We start from the raw sequence: 20840 nt of genomic DNA, 5'->3' as shown, positions 1-20840 counted from the left end.
TGTAGATTGCCCTATCTCCACCCCGAGCGCAGCCGAAAGTTGACTTTTTTTCAATCCGACACGGGTCATTCATGCTGATAACACTCGCTTCGACCCAGGTTTGCTTCGGATATAACAAAAGTAAACATCTACCATTGGCACGCGATGAAAACACGGTTTCTTTGAAAACCCCTTTTGGTTTAAAACGCGGCCAGACCACATCTCGATTTTACTCAGGCTGGATGCTAGAAGGGTTACAAAACTCGGGATAGTTCTCCAATTTCCGATCCTGATTGAATGAAGTGCCAACCGCTCTGGAATCCAACCAACGTCAGTAAAGAGGGTATCGTGGTATCACATTTGAAACTGGGTTTGAGAGGCAGTTGACGTAGCACATATTTACAGCGTCTTCCCGAGAGCAACCGTTTTTCCATAAAATCTCTTCTGTACTAGATTCCGTAGTTGTTGCCCGTTTTTGTCGACTGGCTAAGCTACTGTAGGATTCAGAGTTTTCAGAGGAATCACAGACGTTGGAGAAAAGCTAGTTCGTGTGCAGCGTGTTGTATGGCTGCGTTTTTCGCGCGGATGCATGCGCGCGCAAAGAGCAATACGGAATGGAAACAACTGATTATCGGGTACGATCGAGGGTACCAGCGCTGATTTCAACTGGATATGGCCTCCGAGAAAGACACTGCGCATCCTCCAGCCCCTCCGTCACGCACCACCTTTGCTGGTCACAACGAGTCTTCTCAAGGTTCGCGTGTCTCGACCTAGGCGTACGAAAACTAAACTGCAAACTAGTGGAGCATCCATCTGATATTCCGAGAGTCTGGAGATCTTTTCTAGCTCGGCTGTTGATTTCTGTCGAGTTAAACTCGTAGAAGCCTAAACGAACGGCTGTGAAAACAGTTTAGTAATTGATCGCTTGCACATTTCTACCCTGTCAGAAGACTGTTGTTTCGCGCAAACGCTGTTGTCAAAGTGGAGCCCCCAGTACCCAGGTCACGATGTGCTCATCTTACGAAGGAGTCCAATTTCGTCAGTCAAGCGCGTTTTTAAAGCCAGAGGAAAGCAGAGGTTTTGATGTTTTGGAAGCAGAATTTGAGAACTCTATGCTGACTCAAATGGAACTTGAATGGCATTCCGTTTTTGGCTGCACAATGTTATTCAGCCTCGCTGCTCACGGATCTTACTACTGGGAAATCACAGGCACAAACTCTAAACCTGAAGCGGTTTGGTAGGCCTTTGGAGGCTGAACGGCATCGAGAAATTCATTGATGTCTCGTCGTGGAATGACACCAGCTGAGCAATGAGCAGCCGCGCACTATAAAACTTCAAAAACAAACTGCTAGACAATACACGCTTTGCCTTGAAATAAAGCTTATCTTCCTTCAGGTAATCTAAAACAACATCGCTTCGCTTTGGAAGCGTCTTGGGGATCCTTTATTTCACGCGCTAACAACAATATTAGATGCCTGTTGGCCACCGCATTGAAGGACGTATTGATTTTAGTTGGTGGCCTGATTTCTCCGGCTCTTGACCCAACAATGGCTGCAAATTCTTACCCATCCCTTTCGAGAATGCTGTTGTATTGAGCTCGGCTGGAAGAAGGGAGACAAGAAACGACAGCAACGCCGATATTCATCTTGAGCCGTTCCCTGCACTATCCTGTCCTGCAGTGGTGGAGCAGCGCTACATTGCCGACTTTCACTCTCATCAAGCAGCATTCAAGAAGTCAAAGCCCAAGAAACCAAAGACTTCCTTTCGCCTCACCTGAAAGGATACTGTCCGATATAGTTTCCTGGTGGGTAGTAGTTGCATACAACAGTACGACACTTAGAACTGTATGCACATCCAAGGCCACTGCTGTTTGCCCACATAACTTGAGTGAAATGGCCAAAGTTCTGGTAGTTGAAAGAGTTGATAGCTGCGTATCTGCAGCAACAAAACAGGATCCCCGTTAGGGAAAAAAGAGCCTTAGAGAATGTGACAACAATATTATAGCGCAGGTGGCAAGTGCTCGCCCAATTGCTTACGACTTCCGCGGCACTGCAACACCATCCCTTGACACGTGTGTGCTCTGATGTTTACCCACTGTGTTGGCTTTTCGTCCCGTGTGGGAGATTCAAACACTCTTTGAGGCCCTGCCACCAGAGGAATACAGTTTTGCGACGTACTGGGTGTAGTTTTTCTTCTCGCTATACCATAGCGCAACTGCGTCCTTGCACGTGGTGTGGACAGATGATTTGTATAGGTTTTCGCCGTACTGCAAACACGCGGAAAGCCCGAAACACAACCCTCCTAGCACGATTGAACTTCTGCTGCTGGAGTTAAATACTTGCACTCTGCCGTTGCCCTGTCAGCGGCCGAAAAAAGCAAATATCTTGCAAGTGCAAACCGAAACGGTGGACTGCAGATCGCTCGCCGTGCCACAGGTAGTATCGAAGAATGATCAGTACATATACGGAGTTAAGAGTGCAGAGCTGGACTGGAATGGGTGATGGTTTCTGTCACGATTACAGAGTCTGGTGCAACGGGGCCTGCCTACACAGGCAGGGGCATTCTGAGCCCGGCTAAGGGCCGCTGGTGGTGCAGAATGGCGCAACCGATTGTTATATCAAAGTGTTTGTATCTGTTTTCTCATTAGACTCAAAACTGAGTAGACCCCACGGTCCTACCTGACGGACTCCGCTGTGTTGGAAAAGGCAGCCTCCTCTCTCTATCGTGTCTCGATATGCCTCTGCTTGAGAGACCGCCCCGGTGTTCCGGACCAACTGCCGGATGGGAGTAGACATCCCCTCTACTCTCTTCTCATTGTGAGCCTGAAGACATTCTGTCCGACGACAAAGACAAATCGCAGAGGCGGTACAGCTATCTGGTGGGACTGTAGAGGCACTTCTGAATAAGAAGACAGTAGAAGTGTGCAACTGGTAGTCAATCCTCCACCCAGTGCAGCCGTGGAAGGCACCGAGATTCTCAACTGTAAAACACAAAATGTGCTCTTCCCAGAGACAACGTAGAGCTAGCTCACATCTTTATAAATGACTGGCCTGCCTAACCAGAATTGACTTGCCGGATGTCCCGCTCATCTGTCTGCCCCCGATAACGACATCACAGGCTGGAGCTTTTTGGTTTGGCTGTGCGGTTGCGATGCCATGTTGTGTGATGTGAGGATCCACTGACTCTCGCTCTTTTGATAAGGAGTCCACGTTCTCTGTGTTTCGCTCACGTGTCCGGTAAGACTTTGCTAGCTGGAAGCAGCTGAAAGGTCCCGACACGGAAGTGAGCATGCTTTTACCGATCTTAAATCTCACCATCTGTAAAGTCCTCCGGGGCTGGAGGCACCGTCGTAGTTGTGGTCGTAGACGTAGTAGTTGTAGTGGTAGTCTTGGTTGTAGTATGTGTCGAGGTAGAAGTGCTTGTTGTAGTCCGCGTTGTTGTCGCCGTTGTCTGCGTGCTGGTTGTAGTGGCAGTTCGGGTTGACGTCGTTGTAACTGAAGGTGTTTCACTGGACGTTCCACCCACTATAATCGTTGTCTGAGGCAGGCCATCTCGTTCGATAATGCTTTTCCACTGGTCAAGGCTGTAGAAAGGGCACAACGAGGAAATTACTCGCTCGACGTTATTTAACAGGATTCACGTTACCGTTGGTGTCGGTGAGAGACGAGGGCATCCAGAACCAGGATATCTCCGTATGACGTCGAGTGATGTTGATGGTGTGACACAGTAAGCACTGCATTCACCTAGTGTCGGCTCGCGCTCTACAGTCGCCCAACTATGCTAGCACCGCTATACTTAAGTAATGGCGCATTGCGCGTCCCGTTTCACCGGACTTGCCGGATGACAAATGAGCTACCAGGACTTCCCACAAGTCGATGAAGTGCCTCCTGCTAGTACTTACTAGTCCACGAACAGGGGATGAGGTACTGATTCAAAATCCAGTTTACCTGAAAGGATATTCTCCTACAGTATTTCCTGCCGGAGAGTAGGCGCAAAGTAGCCTTTCCGGCTTTCCTAGTTGTCTGCATCCATTTGTTTGGACACAGCACAGCTCTTCAGTGTCGTCCCACATAAGCAGAGTGAAGGATCCAGTCTTTTTAAAATGCCAGTTGGAGTAGCGCTCGTACCTGCATAAGTTACCCAGCACAAGGCCAAAGTAAGTGACAGGAGCACAGTAGACATATATGCCGCGCTAGGTACGGCGTTGAAGAGTATCAAGCATGAGCGAGGCGACTTCAGCGTATGGTTTTCCGTAGCTTACGTGTAGTCGTGAACTTGGTTGTACCAAGCGTTGACAGCATCAACGCAGCTTACGCTCGTCCCGTCAAATACGTTGATTCCCTATAAAGACGTGGGTGACAGAGTGATAAAGTCTCACATAATGGTGTGCGTTGCCTAGCAATGAAAACGAGCATGCCATTGCATAATGCTGGTGCGCGGAACTGAACAAGTGTACTTCTCGCCTTATCCACCGGCAACTGAGGACTGTCGTGCAAAGGGTCGAAGCATGAAACGGATCGCACTTTATTTCTACACTCGTCAACTTCGACGACATCTTCACATCCATTATCAATGAAAGCCTGGAGTCGTTGTGATGCGCGTTCCTTGTCTCCTGTTGTTAACTCCGACAGCCGCGGAGACAGCTGGCGACCTCTCTTTGCATCGTGGTAGGCCTCACACGCTGATCAAAAATAAAAGCAGAAGCGCCACCATGATTCTGGACGCGAAATGCAAATGAAGCCGCAGGTGGAATGCTATTTCTGCTATTCGTTGTCTATTCCATATTCAGGGGCTCAGTCGCAAACTGGCCGTAACACCGGAGTGCATGAATCTTGACCGTACAACAGAGTCTCGCGAAAAACCAAACGCAGCGAGTGGACATGACTCAGACCAACCACACTTACCAGCGGAAACATCTTGAATCTGAATTGTTGGCGTCACGTTTCGTGGTTGCACGCCGCTCAACCCTGTGTTTCCAGGTGCGTTTTCACTCAGTTGCTCCAAGGAACTCATTCCAGAGAGACCAATATCAGATTCGGTGGCGTGTGCTGGCGTAGCCGCATCCCACTTTCCCATTAATGTTGGGGACCCAGCAAGAGTGTCCGCACTGTGTATCCCCTCATGGGCTTGGACTGATGAAGAGTTCAGAAGAGATATAGGCGCTTCCCGGGGACCAGAATCGTTCAGTGGAGTATCCTTAAGCGGGGAGATGGGCTTCTCCCAACCGAGATCTGCAGTAACAGACAATCGCTCAAGCATGCGGCTATATTAAAAACGAAAGTGCGTCGGGATCACCACGGATGTCTTCGTCGTCAGTTGGATCAGCGTCTACGTAGACGAAGTCGAAGTGGTATCCCTGAAACCATGCTCATGATACTGCGCGCGTTCTTTGTCTCTTCGGAAGAATGAGCAACTCACCTCGCAACGGACGAGGATGCCATCCAGAGACAGAGTGCTGCTTCTCTATCGAGATGCTCACGCAGAGTGAGAGTACAAGACCGGCGAGTGAACGAATCGTTCTAGCCATGGCTGCCTTCATCAGCGCGGTAAACAACAGGCAATGAAGCTGTAGAGTGAGAACTGGCGGCGTGTACTATAACCGGAAGCAACAGAGCACCTAGCAACGAAGGAGAAACAACAGTGAGCTGCTGTCGATTGCTAATGTGAGCAAACAACCTCTTGGTGTCGGAAGATGAATAAGCCCCTTTATAAGACCTTCAAGTAACTTTGCAGATTAGCTGAAAGTATTGCAGCACACTGATCGTTATTGTTAGTGATGAACAGAAACGGCTAAACGGTACTGGCTACAGGCAGATACCGATGATGAAGTGTGAATTGATATTCCGCGGGTCATGAACCGTTGAAGCTACAGATCGGCGCCAACACCGCAGAATGAAAGGGAGGATTGGAGAAACACTTTCCCGGACAAGCGCATGAACAAAAAACGGTTCAGCTAAAAATCGGAATGCAAAGTGATCTAGAGGTTAACAAATCTCCGATGAATGTTGTGTAGTTATTGAGACGAACTGAAGAACATCTGCCTCGTATGCAGGAAGAACAACAAAAGCTCTGGCTATGGGAAAGACGGAATCTGGCTATCATCAAATGTTCCCATCCTGGGGTGTGTAGAATTTCGGTGCTTCCCTGGGGCCGACCAGTACATATCGGTGGCTGCAGCGGCCAAGTCATCTGTAGCAAGCCATCTACAGTCTGTGCCGGTTCTGTGGAAGGCGGCACCGACAGACGAAACTGGGAAATGGTGGGCGCCTATACCGCTAGCTACGAATAGACCGGTCAGTGAGCCAAGAAAAATGTCGAACGTCAGTCGTGCGACGGCGTCCCTGAAGTAACACTCAGCTAGGGCAGCCTCGTGGAACCTGCCCGGCGAACGAAGCCTAGCATTTCTGCCGCTTAGCTGCAACGTTGTGTTGCAGTTGATTCGATGACGTCCATTAAAAATTTGATGTGGTCGTGTGTGGTGTCGATTGAGACCACTCCAGCGCACACCGACCTAGCTATTCGATGCGGCAGTTTCGAAAGGTACAACTATCGGCACCCACATCGATGTTAACAATTGTTATTCCGGAACTTCCAAATGCAAGAAATGTCTCTGTCTTGCGTTTTCGCGACAGGCATTACGACCCGCCCAGAAATCGGCGTGCCCAAAAGAACAGCAGATGTGACATGTGACGTTTCCATTTCGCGTATGTCCGCTCATAAATACGGCCAAAAAGCCACTCACGAAGACTGAGATGTAATGTGAGAACGTTTACAAGACGTGGGAAAACTTGCAGAGTGCAAAATTATATGGGCATGCGTACATGCGTGCGTCGTGCTACCTTCTGGTGCGGCTTCCTTGAAGGGGCTTTCTTGAGGAACACCGACTACTAGACTGACGGCAAGTCTGGCTCGGAGGCAAGAAGGAAGGTTGCCACGTGACTCAGGGTTCGGAAATGAACTTGTTGAGCACTTTAGCAGGTTCAGTTGAGATTCGGTTGAACGCAGAACTCGCGCGAGTGACTACCCGTCTTCGCTGCACACCACATTTTAACGTATTGACTTTCATCTGTGATCCGTTGGAGCTGTGAAGACAGCAGCCTTTGGAGCAGTTCACGCCTAGTTGGCTATTACGGCACAGAACGTTGCAGCCTACTGTAGCGGGAGGCCGAGAGGCTTCTTCGTACCTCACATTGATCACGAGCTGCATTGCTTTTCTACCCGCGAGCGCTACGAAGAGTTTTTCGTTGTGTTGCACGTATAGTTATGAGTCAAGCACATGCTGCTGGGGTGCCACAGACAGTCGCCATGAACAAACCGCTGCCGCATCGCGATAAGTTCTTGCGTATGGGGATTTGCCGGTCCGTCCGGGCCGCTCCTGGTATTGTCGACCCTCGGTATCGCCGATTAGCAGACCCTAACAATCCCGGCTACTTGCTGATGTACACTTTGAATGGACATCAGGCGACGACGTGTCTTGTTTTTCGATCAAGGCTCCTGCTTCCAAGATTGAGGCAAAGAGTACGAACGCAGTGAAACCGTTGATCCCTTTTCCCTGCTGTGAAACCTCTTCATTTCAGGACACCTAGATTTCGGCATAGAGCACATTTCGCGATTATCTTGCCTGGACTTTGTTCCCATTAGCAACGTCCCTGCTGCCGCAGTACCCGAGATGGGACCTCACTTTCGTGACGGACGCATCTAAGCGGCGTTTTCCACTTTTCCACCAGCGAAAAAAGCCAGAAGGCTGAACCCAAAATGACTTCAATTATTCGTAGGCTTCCTCAAGCGTTGTTCACCACTGTACCGCCTCTACAAACTAGAAAATGCCTGCGAAGTACGCACACTCGCGGTGGAGGCGTTGAGCCGTTCTATTCTGGAGGATGAGAAACGTTAACTGGGGATATTGTCTCCGCAGTGAAGGCTAGTCGCGGAAAACGTTTTCGGTGCAACTGCTAACAGTGAAAATACACTTCCCTCTGAGGTGCTAAAGCTGAGATATCCGCATGTTCCAGCTGTCAGCTCGAAGAAGGGTAATCGCGGAGTTACCTCGCAATCAATCGCGGAGTTACCTCGCTGTCATTCGCGGGGTTACCTCGCAGTCCTCTTCTGGCCACCATGAAAAGAGCCCGGCACCCGTCGAATTATGGTAGACACTAGAACGAACAACTTCGCCTGCAAAGGGAAATTTTTGTATCTGGAGTGTCTTCTCTCGAACTGTACACTGCCTTTCCTTGCGCGCGACGTATGCTCCTCCTCTCGAGCATGCCAGAGGCCGCAGCCCGACAAGGCGGCGGTTTTCTAGTTTACTCCCATGAACAGCATTAATCGCGGGGAAGGGCGAGTCTGGCTGCTCTGGCCTGAGACGTTAAGCTCCAGGATCGACGGCGCAAGAGTCGGCGCGAACGTGGCCGCTTTGGCCAACCTCGATGTGCCGCATGGGACCGCAGAAACTACGAGTTGAGTCTGCCCTTGGCTGGCGTTCACACTCGAGGTCTTGTAGCGCGCGCTGGTTCCTATAGGAGTCAACACCTAGGTCCGGCAGCGTCATGGTTGATCTCACGAGTTTTTCTTGGGATTCTTGTGGGGGCGCTGCCATTCCTAGCCCAAATGCATCGTTTTCTCGCGAAACTGTCACGAAATTTTGAACATCCGTTGCGCATTTTCCACCTGCGCGTTGTCAACGGTTGCAACTGCTGGACTGTGAGCGAACCCCTCGGGACTCGTGCCTTGGCGAGCGCCGCGCAGCGGCGCCCACGAGACGCATCCAGCGATTTCCTTTCTCTCGCTCGTGGCCCGTTTGCAGAGGCTAACTAGCAACTCGCGTGTTTTCTGGCGCAGGGTATCGAAAACAACTTCTTTCTGCAGTCCAAACCCGTGTATTTTCTACTCTTCGCTGTGTAAAACTGAACTCAGGTATTTTCTTTGATCCAGCCGCTACCTTTGAGCGCTTTGCCTTGTAAGGGCCACGAGCGATGCCTCAGTCGCTTGCTGCCCGCTTCACAGCCCGCCCGTCCAATGGACTGTTGTAGCTCATCGCTAACGTGAAATCCTAGGTTGTGAAGATTTCGTTTTTAACTCGGAGCGTTGCAGTTCCTTCCATCTTTGTTCATGCGTTTGCGGAGGCGTCTCCCTGGCTCTTCGACCCACCGCCCGTCCATTCTAGGCACCTCGGTCGAACCAGCGGGAGAACCCGGTGGCTTCCATCGGGGTAGTCCGGGGTAGTTCGAATCACTTCGATTCCTCTTTTCCCCTTCCCCCTTTTTATTACCTTCCCTCCGTCTTGGTCGTTTCCCTTTGCGCGTGCGCCGTACTTCCTCCTTGTAGTTCCGCTGTTGTCCGACGAAATGGCTCAGACAGCCCCGAACCAGTCTGCCCCGACTTCGGGCTTCTCCCCAATGGCTTCCATGGGAAGCTTCGCGGTTCCAAGTGCTCCGCCTTCACCGCTCTTCCCCACTCCAGCGGCATTCCCAGGCGCAGCACCTCAAAGTCAGACCGTCCCGGGCGTGGCCACGATGGGCAGCGTCGCCGGCAGCGAGGTCACCCCGTTCCCGATGTACAACTGGCACCAGAACAGAGTGCCCGTCAACAGCGGCGGGTTCTTCGGCCAGTGCTGCGGCCCCGCTCAGGTCGGCTCAGACAGCTCCTCTGAAACCTACGATCGGAGTTACGAGGAAAACATGTGGAGGTGGACCCGAGACGGCAAGCTGCAGCTTCGCTGTGGCCAGCCCGTCGTCCCCGTCCCCGTTATCCAGGAGATTCACCGCCGCGACAAAATCATTGAAGTACCACAAGTAGACGTCGTCGACGCGGTCCGCCCCAAGGTGTACAACCAGGGTGTCGAACACGAAGTTCCCGTCATGCAAATCAACGCGGACCACGAAGACTTTGACGTCGAGCAAATCAAGTACGTTGAAAAGGAAGTGGTCGTCCCGATTGTCACAGGTTTTACTCACAAGTTCGTCGCCAAGTGGGACATTCGCGAGGTGCCGCGCCCCGTCGTCAAGTACGTCGGCAAGCAGGAGGAAATCGAAGTCGAGGTGCCGCAGGTGAAGTTCGTTGACAAAGTCGTGGAGCACGAAGTCGTGGTGGACACTATCGAAAAGAAGGTTCCGAAAATCATCGAAGTCCCCAAGTACGTTGACGAGGTCAAGTACGTGTGGACTCCCGTGGAGAAGATCGTTCATGTGGAACGCTTCGTCCCTGTCTTCGATGTGTCTCTCGAGTGCCCCGCGCCGCTCATCGTCCCGTACCCCATGCAAGCCGTCAAGGAAATGCCGGCGGTCATGGTCCGCAAGGAGGTCCCCGAAGCTGCGATTACCGAGCAAGGCTTTGACATCGTCTCGCCCCCCGGCACCCTCCGTGTCTCTGACGAATACGTCCGCGCCCACCACCAGTTTGCTGAGGAAAACGCGGCCCTGTGTGGCGCAGGCACCGCGTGCGGCGCTCCCCAGAAAGAGCCTGAAATCGAGTTTCGTACGGCGAACCAGATGAAGGAAGCGCGTGCTGCTGCCCAGGAGGGACACCTCGAGCGCGGGGGCTCGTTCGTGTCGCAAGTCGGCACAGAGTCGCAAGTTCCTCGCCCCGCCGCGACCGACGAACAGGCAGAAGGAAGTGCTGACGCGGGCGATAAACAGGGTAGCAGAGGCAGCTCTTTCAACTCCGAAGGCGAGGTGCACTGAAACTGGAAGTCCGCATCATGCGTAAAAAAAGAGGTTGAGGGACAATTCAAGGGAGTTTTACAATTGGGAGCGATGGGAAGCATTCAGTCGCAGTCTTCAGGGGAATCTGAAAGGATACCGTGCAGAGAGAAAGGCAGAAAGTTGAGAGAAGCTCTCTCAGCAGAAGCCGAAAAGGGTTCTGCGTGGAAATATCGAACAGCTGACTCGTACACAAGGGACGGCTAGAACGAAAGCTCACTTCTTGTGAAGCGGTAACGGGAACCTGAAGAACTGACGGGTGCACCACGCGAATCATTTTGGAAAACGCACCGAAAGAGGTGCCTTCTTATTCTGTGTGGCGTGAATCGAGTGACAGAGGGATCTTCTACAGTTCGTTTTTCGGGTGCTTTTCTCTTTTTAAACTGCCTCGTTTCAACATGAATTGCAATAACGGCCCTCACGGGTCCACCGTCTGTGTGTCTCCTCTTTGTCTGGGGGAGGGATCCCGCGTCCACGATTTCCCGGCACCAGTCGACTAAGAAAAATCCGCCAGGAGAGAGGACACGATCGGGAAACATGACTCCTGTATGCGTTGCTGCATAAGTCAAGCATACTCTTATACTTTAGGATATTCGCTGTATACAGGTATATCAGATATATTTATATATATACATGTGTGTATGTCCATGCATAAATATATATGCAGACATACCAAGTGCTGCAATCCAGCGTCAGAGCTGGGGGCTGCCCTGGCTTGTCTTTCCCTGATATCCGCGAATCGCTTGGGCGTTGAAAACATCGCCATTTTCCCAACTTTTTTGCGTCCTCTTCGCAACCTGAGCCTGTAGCGTTTCCGGTTGTGGACTCACTCAATTCCTATACATATCCAGAATTAACGAAATTGGGTTCTGCGTATCTGTTGACTCAAAAAGTACCAGCCAAAAAGGAGATGTGAAATGTATAGTGAAGAAACACAAGACACGGCAATGCCCGGAGTAACGAAACAGAGAAACTTGGCAGACTCAAACGCATACCCGTATAGCGCAGAGCCCTCTTGGCAGGATATAGCGCAGACGCGAAATGCCGAAGAAGCCTCATTTCCAAGCAAGCGTTTGTGCAGCTCCTACGAAAGTGAACACGCGCATTTGCGCGGTGAGAAATCGCGTCTGAAGCTCAGCGCTCGCAAGCTCAAACCTGAGATCTCATATTTGTTAAGCGTCAGCGGTGCCGTACATGGATGGCATCTGAGAATCAGTTTTGTCACCACAGACAGCCATTCCCGATCCCTACCACGACCCCAGCGCGTGCGACACGCACAATTTTTCTTGGTTTTAAATCAATAGAGTCACATCAATACATGAATTACTGAAAAGCAGAAGTGGCGAGCATCCAGTGTCGTGGAATCTCCGGTAGCCACTTTAGTGTCGCTGCAGGGGGTTGCTGCCTGTCTGATGAGACCTAAACACTGGCAGCACATTGGATCTCTTGCAGGAGAATGCTAATTTAGAAGAGACCCGCGTTTTAGTTTTCACTTTTTGCCGCTGAGCCGTCTGAGATCGAGCATGTCGTTCTGGCTGGATCATCAGATATGTGTTTGCGTGCACATCGGTTTTCTTCGAGTTACGCTGATGGCATCGCTGGAGACTTAAGGCAAAAAATTAGCACGCATCTCCCATTTATAGCATCTTGTAAGGATGTGTAGAGGAGGCGAAGTCTGTGCGGCGATTCCCGTCCAGCGAATGAGTCTTCCACACGTGAAAGTTTCCCCAGGTTGGAGTGGGCCTTTCAAAAATGTATCGTCTGAACTTCGAAGCACTACTTTAAAATCCGAGTGTTCCCCTGCACGTCGCCTTTCGCAGTTCTGCTACGATTGCCATGCTGTGCACGCGGAACTCGGGACGATACCCTCCTTAGGAGAAGCGTTTGAGTGGCGCCTCGTTCAAAATTTACTATGGATGCATGTTAATCCTGAGTGCTCCCCAAGAAATAGGAACTTGTGTTAGTTCTTGGGAGAAGGACTTCCAAACCCTCTTCAGAGATCAAAACAAAGCGGTGTTTTTTAAAGAGGTTGCCCTATCCTCCGTAGAAGTCAGCATCACCCTTCAGAAGCGTCAAGTCGAAGGCGCCTCAGACCCTCAATGCCGCTGTTTGTGGATTTTTGGCCTGCGCGTGTGGTGTTATCCGTAAAAAGTCGTCTATTTCTGTCAGTTTCCATTGCCTCAGAAGGCATCCAGTCAACGTGGAATGCACCGTGAAGGCTGTTTACGTTCCTCCAGTCGAACTCGGAACCGTCATAACGCATAACGGGGGATCGGCGAATGTCGCGAACCGCAATTGTGCTTACAAGCGCACAACTCCATAAAAAGTCACCTCGCGAGTCACGTAAGCGGTTCTCATCCATCCCCAGCGCAGCTACCGCACGGATCCTTTCCACTGACTCCATTTCTGACAAGCCATTCTGTTCAACAGAGAGGAAACCCTCTTCTCGAAATACACCAGTGACAGCCGTGACAGCTGCCAGTGCTGCGGTCAATTCATCGACACGCCACTGACTAAAACCGGCGCTTCCCCTGATGCACTCCGAGCAGGTATCCAAGCCCGAGTCTCTCCGTCAAACTTCCTCTCGTGGTTTACCGGTCCCGCTCCTCATTCTTAGCTCCGAGACACACACTCAGACTTCAAAAACCTCGTTCACTCTGAAACTCTCTCTTCCCCCTTCCCCCGCCGCCTCGTCCCCGGCCCCCGCCTCGTCCCCGCGGCCCTCCTCTCCCTCTCTCTCGGGCGCCGCGTAGCTGCTCAGGACCGACCGTAGAAGGAAAAGCCGCGGCTGCCAGATCCCTCCCAACGGCACCACCGGCTTGTACATGCGACAGCGAAGCGTGGGCAGAGCCAGACTGGGCGGGGTACGATGGAGAAGGCGAGGGAGAAGAAAACGGGTGAGGAGCTGAAGCGTTGTAGGGAGAATGTCCACCACCTGGAGAGCTTCTGTGATGGGATGGCGCATGTGACGAAAGCTGCTTTGATGCAGGGTCTTCAGCGTAGTAGTACGAGAAGAAAGTACCGCCTCTCGTTCCTTCGACATGTCCACCTTGTGGAGAACTCTCTCCTCCGAAACCGCCTCCGCGGTTTCGTCCCCTACCGCGGCCGCCCCGGTTCGGCTGGGGCACCGAGCCTGTCGCTCTGCCTCTGTCAGTTTCGCGCGAATCCAGTTTGGAGGCAGCGGGTGGTCTGTGGGGTGTGGAGACAACACCCATGGACACCGCAGGCCTTTCGTATCGCTCGGGTGCCTGCTCGCTGTCCATCGCCGCGCTCGGTTTTTCCTTGCAGATCAGATCGAGGAGGTTGTAGGCGACGGGTGCCTTGGAGTCTTTCATGTACAGACCTTCATTTTCGAAGTCGTTGTCTCTCTTTCTTCTTCCTCTGCCTCCGAAGCCCCGGCCGCCTCGGCCTCTCGGCGACGCCCCCTCGCCCTCCTCGCGCGCAGGTCTTCTGTCTCCGCGGCCTCTCGCCGCCTGGTTCACAACGAGAGCTTGGACGGCGGCTTTCTTCGGCTCGGCCTGTTGCTGGAACCTCTCCAGTTTGCTGCCGCTCTCGCCTGCATGTCTCTCGTCCTTCAGCTGCTGCATGGCCTTTCTCGCGTCCTCGCGGTCCTCGCCGCGTCGCGCACTCTGGGCCTTCTCGCGGCTGCTCTTCTTCTGCTGGCTTTCGAGCGCCGCCGCCACGACCTCCTTGCCGGCCTCGAGCGCCTTCTTCGCTGCGGCGTAGGAGAAGGGCAGGAAGCGCGGGGGGCCCTCGTCTTCCTTGCCCGTTCCAGCCTCTCGGCCAGGAGCCTCGCTCTCCGCCTTCCTGTGCAGGCGCGCCTGCTGGACATGCTCGCGAAGCTTGAAGGCGCTCTCCAGACTCGCCACAGCCCCGCCCAGAACCTGAACCGTCGCAGGTTCGAGGAGAAGCAATCCGTTGGTGACGCGCGTCCCCGCGGCGACCAGCATCTTCAAGCCCGGCACCAGCGGCACGTCCAGCTGCCGGCAGAAGTGGTGCTCGATCGCGGTGTACGTACACCCCGCGCCGTCAGTCAGTTTCAGCAGCAGCATCCGGCGTTTGTGGCCTCGGTAGCACGGGGCGGCAGCGGCCGAGCGGAAGTCTTCTTCGCCTTCCTTCGAGGGCAGCGTGATGTCCCGGGAGGAGAGCAGCATGAGGAAGAGCGGCGCCGCGAGTGCCGACGATGTCTTCTGTGCGAGAAAGCCTTCGGGCAGCGGTGGCGAGAGACGGAGACTCCGCAGATCCGAAGTCAGCAGGAAGCGCTGCAAAGTCTGGAGTGAGACAGACCCGGAGGCCGCCCGCGACCCCCCTGACGCGGAGTCGTCGCATGCGTCGGCGAGCAGGATCGGAAGGAGTTCCAATGCCTCCGGCTTGAAGTTCACACTCCACTGCTGACGCAGCTGAGACAAGACGGCCGCTGGCACAGCCATGGTTGCTGTCTGAGAGCGAGCGCCACTACAGAGGACACCGCCAGCAAGGAAAGGAGTGGAGAGGCAGAGAGGAGAGAAAGGCAGAAGAAGAGAAAGAGACGAGAGGGAGGCAGGCGCGGTAGGATGCTGGAACAGGCAGTGTGGAGGAAGTGCAAGGAAGAAGGAGAGGTACGAAGGAAAGGCGAAAGCGACTTGGAGGTCCGTGGACAGGAAGGGGCACTACGAAGGAAAAGAGTGAGACCAAGTAGGAGATGTGCGACCTGAAGAGAAGAAGCCAGAGGAAAGAAAGTTCGCAGGTGACTCTTCTTGCCACTGTGTTCACGAAAACGCGACAGCAAGGGTCTTGGCCAGACGCCGGGAGACGGCACAAGTCGACGAGAGCAAATGGCCGGCAAAGGTCTACGGCGCAGCTGCGAGGGGGTCGTACCCCCGGCACAATCCTAGAAAAGAGACAGACAAAGAGCCGGGGACAATGCATATGCAGATCAAGACATACCTATCTTGGGCCGCCTCGGTATCCAGCACAAATCCGCAGAGAGCAGCAGTTCCGGGGCGGAACGCGAACCGCGAAGGTGCCGACTTTGAGATGTACGAACCGCTGGCGGCAGAAGAGATCCCACGGCTGTCTTTGTTTAAGGGGAAGAACGAAATGTAGAAATCTACGAGTCTCCTGTCGTGCGGGAGACGCTTTTTCAGTCGGTGGCGGCCCGGCTTTTCCGCCGGACCGCTGCGCATGCGCGCATGCGCGCATGCCGACCGCCAGTCCCATTGCGATTTGCCACATCGAGTCTCGCGATGCTGAACATGTTGACTTCTGCGGGCTGTTTTTTCGATTTCCCACTCCCTAAACGTCCAGACACAACGACGCTTCTTGTTGAGGACTCGCCGGCCCTTTCCGCTGTCTGTGGATGTTTTGAGTGCACTCTCCGTGCAGGCGTCAAGCATGCGTTCTACGCCGTTTCACTTTCGAATTTGAACGGTTTGTTTAGCGAACCTCCTCAGAGCCCGAGAGAAAACGTTTTGCTCAACGCTTTGCGTCCGATCTTCCGAACCCCTCGCCCTCCGGTGTAGTACATCTGGGCACAGCGTCTCGTCGCAGCGGCTGTTCTTGGAGGCAGCGCACGAGGGTCATTCTTCTATTTGGCCGTTTGGCGGCTCTTTCCGGGAAGAAATCGTGGCGGACGCGAAGAATCGAAGCGAAGGGAAGTTCGTCCGCACGCGAATGAGTACGTTCACCGTCTGTTCCTCAGAACGGAGTCTCCGTAGTGCGTCGTCCAGCGAACTGGAGCAATTTTTTTTCGCCCCGCGAAAAGACTGACTTCCTGCGGACCGCAGCTGCTGACAACGGCGCCGCCCCCGCGCAGCGCCTGTCCCACGGTTTTTTACTGGGAAATCGACTGGCGAAGATAGACACTTTTCCGACAGTTATCCTCCGCGGACAAGTGAAGGACACAGACGGCAACGCAGATTCCAGCAGCTCGGATTCCGAGGCGAGCAGAGCGCGAGAAGGCACTTCGCCTTCTTCGATCGAGAAAACAAGGAAATTCGAGACAGGGGAAAAACGAAATGCCGGTCCAGTGGTCACCCGCCCGCGACGCAGACGGAAGTTTGCAGATTCTCCAGGGTCCTCACGGCGACGAGGAGGTGATCGCATGCCGCGAAGACGACGCCAAGCTTATTCTCCAGGGTGAAAATCATGGTCAGCTCTCTCAGATCTTTGTTATGTGGACACATGGTCTTCAGCTGTCCTCTGGGTTTCAGTTTGGCTCGCCTTTCAGAGCCTGTCGTACGGGCTCACATGCCTACTACTTGCGTTTCAGTGGTGCGAGCAAACCTGCATGGAGAGATACCGTGGAATCCTACTTCTAGCAGAAGTACCGTCTTTGATACGGTCTGATAACACAGATGAACGGGGGGTGGGTGCAGAGAAGACCTTCAAGACTGAAGTTGGGGGCGTTCAGGTCGTAGAACCTTGACGTCGCAGGATGTTAACCTCCAGCATTTGTAGTCGTCTTCTGAAGCAGTCCGGTGGGGAGAGGGGTGGTGTACAGCAGTCATGAAGAACCTGAATGTCTGAATTTCACAGTTGGAGTCATACAGTCAGCATCCCAGGAACTCCTTTTCGCTGGGGCTTCGGTCCGAGGGCCCCTTGTATTTTCTCGGTGCCATGTACATCCACATTCACCGGACGTTCCGGTTTCGCAATTGCTTGCGCTGTTTCTGGTCTTTTTCGTTTCTGCTTTTTCAGGTGTGGGGACTTTCTACATCACTTCGCGACGTATTGCGTGGCTCGCCAAGCCAGGCGCCGCCTCTGGAGACGAGCAGCGCAGGGACATCTCGGTCGACTATCCTTCAATTGTGCTCCACGCTTTGTCGCGAGATCCAAGTGCGAGAAAAGAAACGGATAACAGAGTCTTTCACGGGGGGTCTCGATGCCTGACTCCTGTAAATATGCATGTATATGGAGCTGCGCCTGCGAACATCGACGCACGCACAGATCCATTTGCGGATGTTTCCGCAGCTGTTTCGGACGGAAGCCGATTCGCCTTTCTACCTCGTGATTTTAGGTGTCGGAGTGCAAGCAGAGTCGGGCGGCGTTTGGGGGAGCGCATGCATTCGTCTTTCTCCAGTTCACTTGGTCCACGGTCAGTCACTGTCTTGTCTGTGTGCGCGGCTTTTCAGACAGCGGACACGAGCCGTGTATCTACTGCCAGCTGAAGAGCGATGCGGCGGCAGAGGACGACGAGGACTACGTCATCCCAGAAATGCGGATCGTTCCTACGTCCTCAGAGTAGGCGGGTGCATGCAGAGAGGGAGAGGTCGGCGCAGCGCCGGCACAAGGCATGCCTACGACTTTGCGTCTAGTGATCCTCCCGCGTGCTCTGTGGGAAGTTGTCTCTTCTTGGTAGCTTCGTTCTGTGTCTCGCGGAACGTCGGATAGAGATGGAATCATATGACATCGGTTTTTACGAGATTCCTACAGGCCATCGAGTTCGCCACGAATGACGTACAAACCCAACTGAGCACCCTACGTCTGATTCTAACCAACTCATCGTCACTGCGAGGTGTCTCGAGTCCGCGAGTGTTCGTGGCAGTTGCCGAAGACTTTCCTTGTTGGCTGAGAAAGACTGTGACGTATCTATTCTGTCTGCGTCTTTTCCATTTCCGGTATCCTTGTGCCCAGAAGACTGGACTCGCTGTTCAAAATCATGTCCGAAATGGCTGCACTGAATCCGGACCCCGACGCAGACGATGGAGACGACGATGAGGACGACTTCATCATCGAGGCTGACGGGCTGGGAGAAGGAACGTCCCTGCCGGTAAGTTCTGGATAAATGCGCAGAACTCAAAGTGTTGGCGTCCTAAATGGCACACGGCATTATTTAGGTTCCCATCGGTTGTGCTTGAGACGCAGCCTATGGCTTCCATTCATCACTCACACCAAACGCAGCAAGTATTTCAAATAGCCAGTCAGTGGCCTCAGGATGTAGAACCATCCGGCGAGCCCTCAAGGAAGGATTTCACTAGTATCAACCGCGCGAAAATTTTTTCTGTTCCAAAACGGTTTCCAGGGGCTCAGACAGAAAGTGCAGGCAATCATCCGTGCAAGGATGTGTTCTTTTACTTGTACATGCATGCGTTTGCTGTGCACCAATAGTGATATCGGCGGTTCGAGGTCAGAAGCATGAGTGCTTACGCACCAACTAGGCGCTTATGAAACATATGCTTGAGCGGATCAGACCACAACGGTGCAAGGGAAGCGCGAACACAGCGGTCAGGTCGCTTGCGTGTTGCTGATTGCGAGTGTCTATGGGACCTTGAGAACCTGTGGAAACAATAGGAGAAGACTTGTAGTCAGGTGCGAGTATAATCATTATTGACAGAGACAATCTTCCAGTCTCGATGTTTGTTGGCCGTTCTTCGGAGGCGAGGAATCGTGAGGAGGCCGCCAATCGCTTCAAGGACACGTTGTGTATCTTCTGACACCAAAAACTGTTCGTTTGCATATGGAAGGTCTCTCATTCGAAATTGAGGCACTTTCCATGCGGTCGTGCATGCAGGGAGGCTGGGAAATCGTCGAGGACGGTCAGACTGGAAACGGCGCGGGTGAGGACGGAAACGCCGGCGAACCGGAGGATGCGCGGATGATGCCGAACGGACACTAGGCAGCGTTGAACAACGCATGTAGACGCAGGCTGAACACTTGACTAGAAACACCGTTCTGTCTCGATGGAACCCCCTTTCTGTGACACGCCGTATCTTGAACACGAGCGCGGCTTCCACTCAGTGCACACTCCCCGGCTAAATGCCATGAAACAGCTTGAAGAAACTTTCGCATGTGTTCATGGAGCCACGCGAGTCGGCGTGATCGAACTTGTGGATCCTGGAGTATGGGTGGACCTGATTTTCGCGAGACACTCTGTGCCTCTTTTCGAAACTAGAGTGCGCGCAAGTGGGTCCTCGAAAGTGCACCAGGACCCCTCGAAACAGTTTGGGGCCGGGACCGAAAGGACTGGCAGCGAAAAAGTACCTACCATTGTGAATAACTGCTTAACAGCGGGTGGATTGCACAAATGCCGCAGCAAGCGGGTGCCACAGCACCGGCGCCGCGGAGGTTTCACAGCACCTAAGGTACGGGACAGCTACGGGCTTCCAGGCTGCTTAGGTCCGCTGAAGATTTGTGTCGCTTCTCAAAATCAGCGACGCAAGGACACAGCTTCGTGAGAGAGTAACCGATCCCTAAAGTCCTTCAAACATGGAGTCAGCGGGGCCTCTCGTTGGACTGTCACGTGATGACACAGCATGTGAACGCACTATCGTGAATCTTGGCTCTGCAATACGTATCGAATGCCCCTTCGGCTACAGACGTTCGCACCTCTGCCAAGCTCCTCAATCACCAGGTATCGGAGAAAAGTGAGGCACAGTGCCCGTAGACAGGCGAAACAGTCGGAAGAGGGGACCAAGGTAGAGCTACGCGCGAAAGAGGGCGACGAGTGGCGCTGCAAATGCGGGGGACTGAGGCAGAAGTGTTGAAAAGAGAACGAATCAGACGGTCAAACTAAGGACAGGTAGAGACGACTTGATGGCATTCAGTACCGAGACCCCCGAAACGCCGACGAGGAGTCGATGCCCTCGGCGACATGTTGCCAGCACTCAGCAGGTGGCTACCGAATGAAAGTTTATCGACGTGCACAGCCAAGATGCGCCTTCACACCACGGGGTCAAAGGATACATAAAACACGTTTCCTCCTAGGTGAAGACAGACGGATTGTGCAGTTTCGAGTGTGTTCGACTCCCGGTCTCTTGAGCCTAACGGTGACGCAGATAACGTCGCCTCGCGCCGGCGCTCTTGAGTGCAGCCGTTTCACGAGCATAACGTGTCTCGAGTTTTGGCGGGAAGTTCATCTCGCGTCCCGACTGCGGTGCCTTCACTCATTTGTCGGTTTCGAATAGCAGTTCGTAACATCCACATTTGTAGTTCAGATTCCCACAAGGTGACAGACCTTGGCCGCCCGCCCATGCCTTGGCTCATAGGTAACGCGCCGACTGTCAGGTTCCACCTTGCTGTAGGCTTCGCTAACGAAAAGAGACGCCATTTAAGGTTAGGTTGTACGACAAGCGTGGTGATGGTCTGCTACAGCTTCAGTTGGGTTGATCTACTGTGGCCGCTGCATTCAGGCGGGAACAATTAGAATCAAACAGCGGGCGGTTCGCAAGTGTACTGTCGCAACGG

At 53.2% G+C, this 20840-nt stretch overlaps 4 protein-coding genes across 4 annotated transcripts; 2 read left to right on the top strand and 2 right to left on the bottom strand.

Annotated features, from left to right (window-relative positions):
* Window positions 1–1022: 1022 nt before the first annotated feature.
* On the bottom strand, window positions 1023–6045 carry TGME49_220280 (mucin family glycoprotein). Its single transcript, XM_018779880.1, has 8 exons — window positions 5398–6045; window positions 4884–5210; window positions 4503–4660; window positions 4241–4320; window positions 3927–4106; window positions 3294–3562; window positions 2157–2812; window positions 1023–1914 (listed from the first exon to the last, which is right to left on the bottom strand). The coding sequence occupies exons 1-7, from the start codon at window positions 5516–5518 to the stop codon at window positions 2592–2594; spliced, it is 1356 nt and encodes a 451-aa protein (XP_018637832.1). The 5' UTR covers window positions 5519–6045; the 3' UTR covers window positions 1023–1914; window positions 2157–2591.
* A 2248-nt stretch (window positions 6046–8293) lies between these two features.
* Window positions 8294–12575, top strand: IMC6 (alveolin domain containing intermediate filament IMC6). The gene has a single exon (XM_002371511.2). The coding sequence runs from the start codon at window positions 9324–9326 to the stop codon at window positions 10656–10658; it is 1335 nt and encodes a 444-aa protein (XP_002371552.1). The 5' UTR covers window positions 8294–9323; the 3' UTR covers window positions 10659–12575.
* Window positions 12576–12691: 116 nt separating this feature from the next.
* On the bottom strand, window positions 12692–15756 carry TGME49_220260 (hypothetical protein). The gene is made up of 2 exons (XM_018779879.1): window positions 15603–15756; window positions 12692–15115 (listed from the first exon to the last, which is right to left on the bottom strand). The coding sequence occupies exon 2, from the start codon at window positions 15104–15106 to the stop codon at window positions 13316–13318; it is 1791 nt and encodes a 596-aa protein (XP_018637831.1). The 5' UTR covers window positions 15107–15115; window positions 15603–15756; the 3' UTR covers window positions 12692–13315.
* A 107-nt stretch (window positions 15757–15863) lies between these two features.
* Window positions 15864–20677, top strand: TGME49_220250 (Nucleotide-sensitive chloride conductance regulator (ICln) protein). The gene is made up of 5 exons (XM_018779878.1): window positions 15864–16805; window positions 17355–17492; window positions 17789–17897; window positions 18291–18426; window positions 19168–20677. Exons 1-5 carry the CDS (start codon window positions 16673–16675, stop codon window positions 19270–19272), a joined length of 621 nt encoding a protein of 206 aa, XP_018637830.1. The 5' UTR covers window positions 15864–16672; the 3' UTR covers window positions 19273–20677.
* Window positions 20678–20840: the final 163 nt, after the last annotated feature.

Source organism: Toxoplasma gondii, chromosome V (genome assembly GCF_000006565.2).
Source record: "Toxoplasma gondii ME49 chromosome V, whole genome shotgun sequence".
NCBI lineage: Eukaryota > Apicomplexa > Conoidasida > Eucoccidiorida > Sarcocystidae > Toxoplasma > Toxoplasma gondii.
Note: the sequence above shows the minus strand (reverse complement) of the source record. Positions and strands in the feature narration are given on the sequence as shown.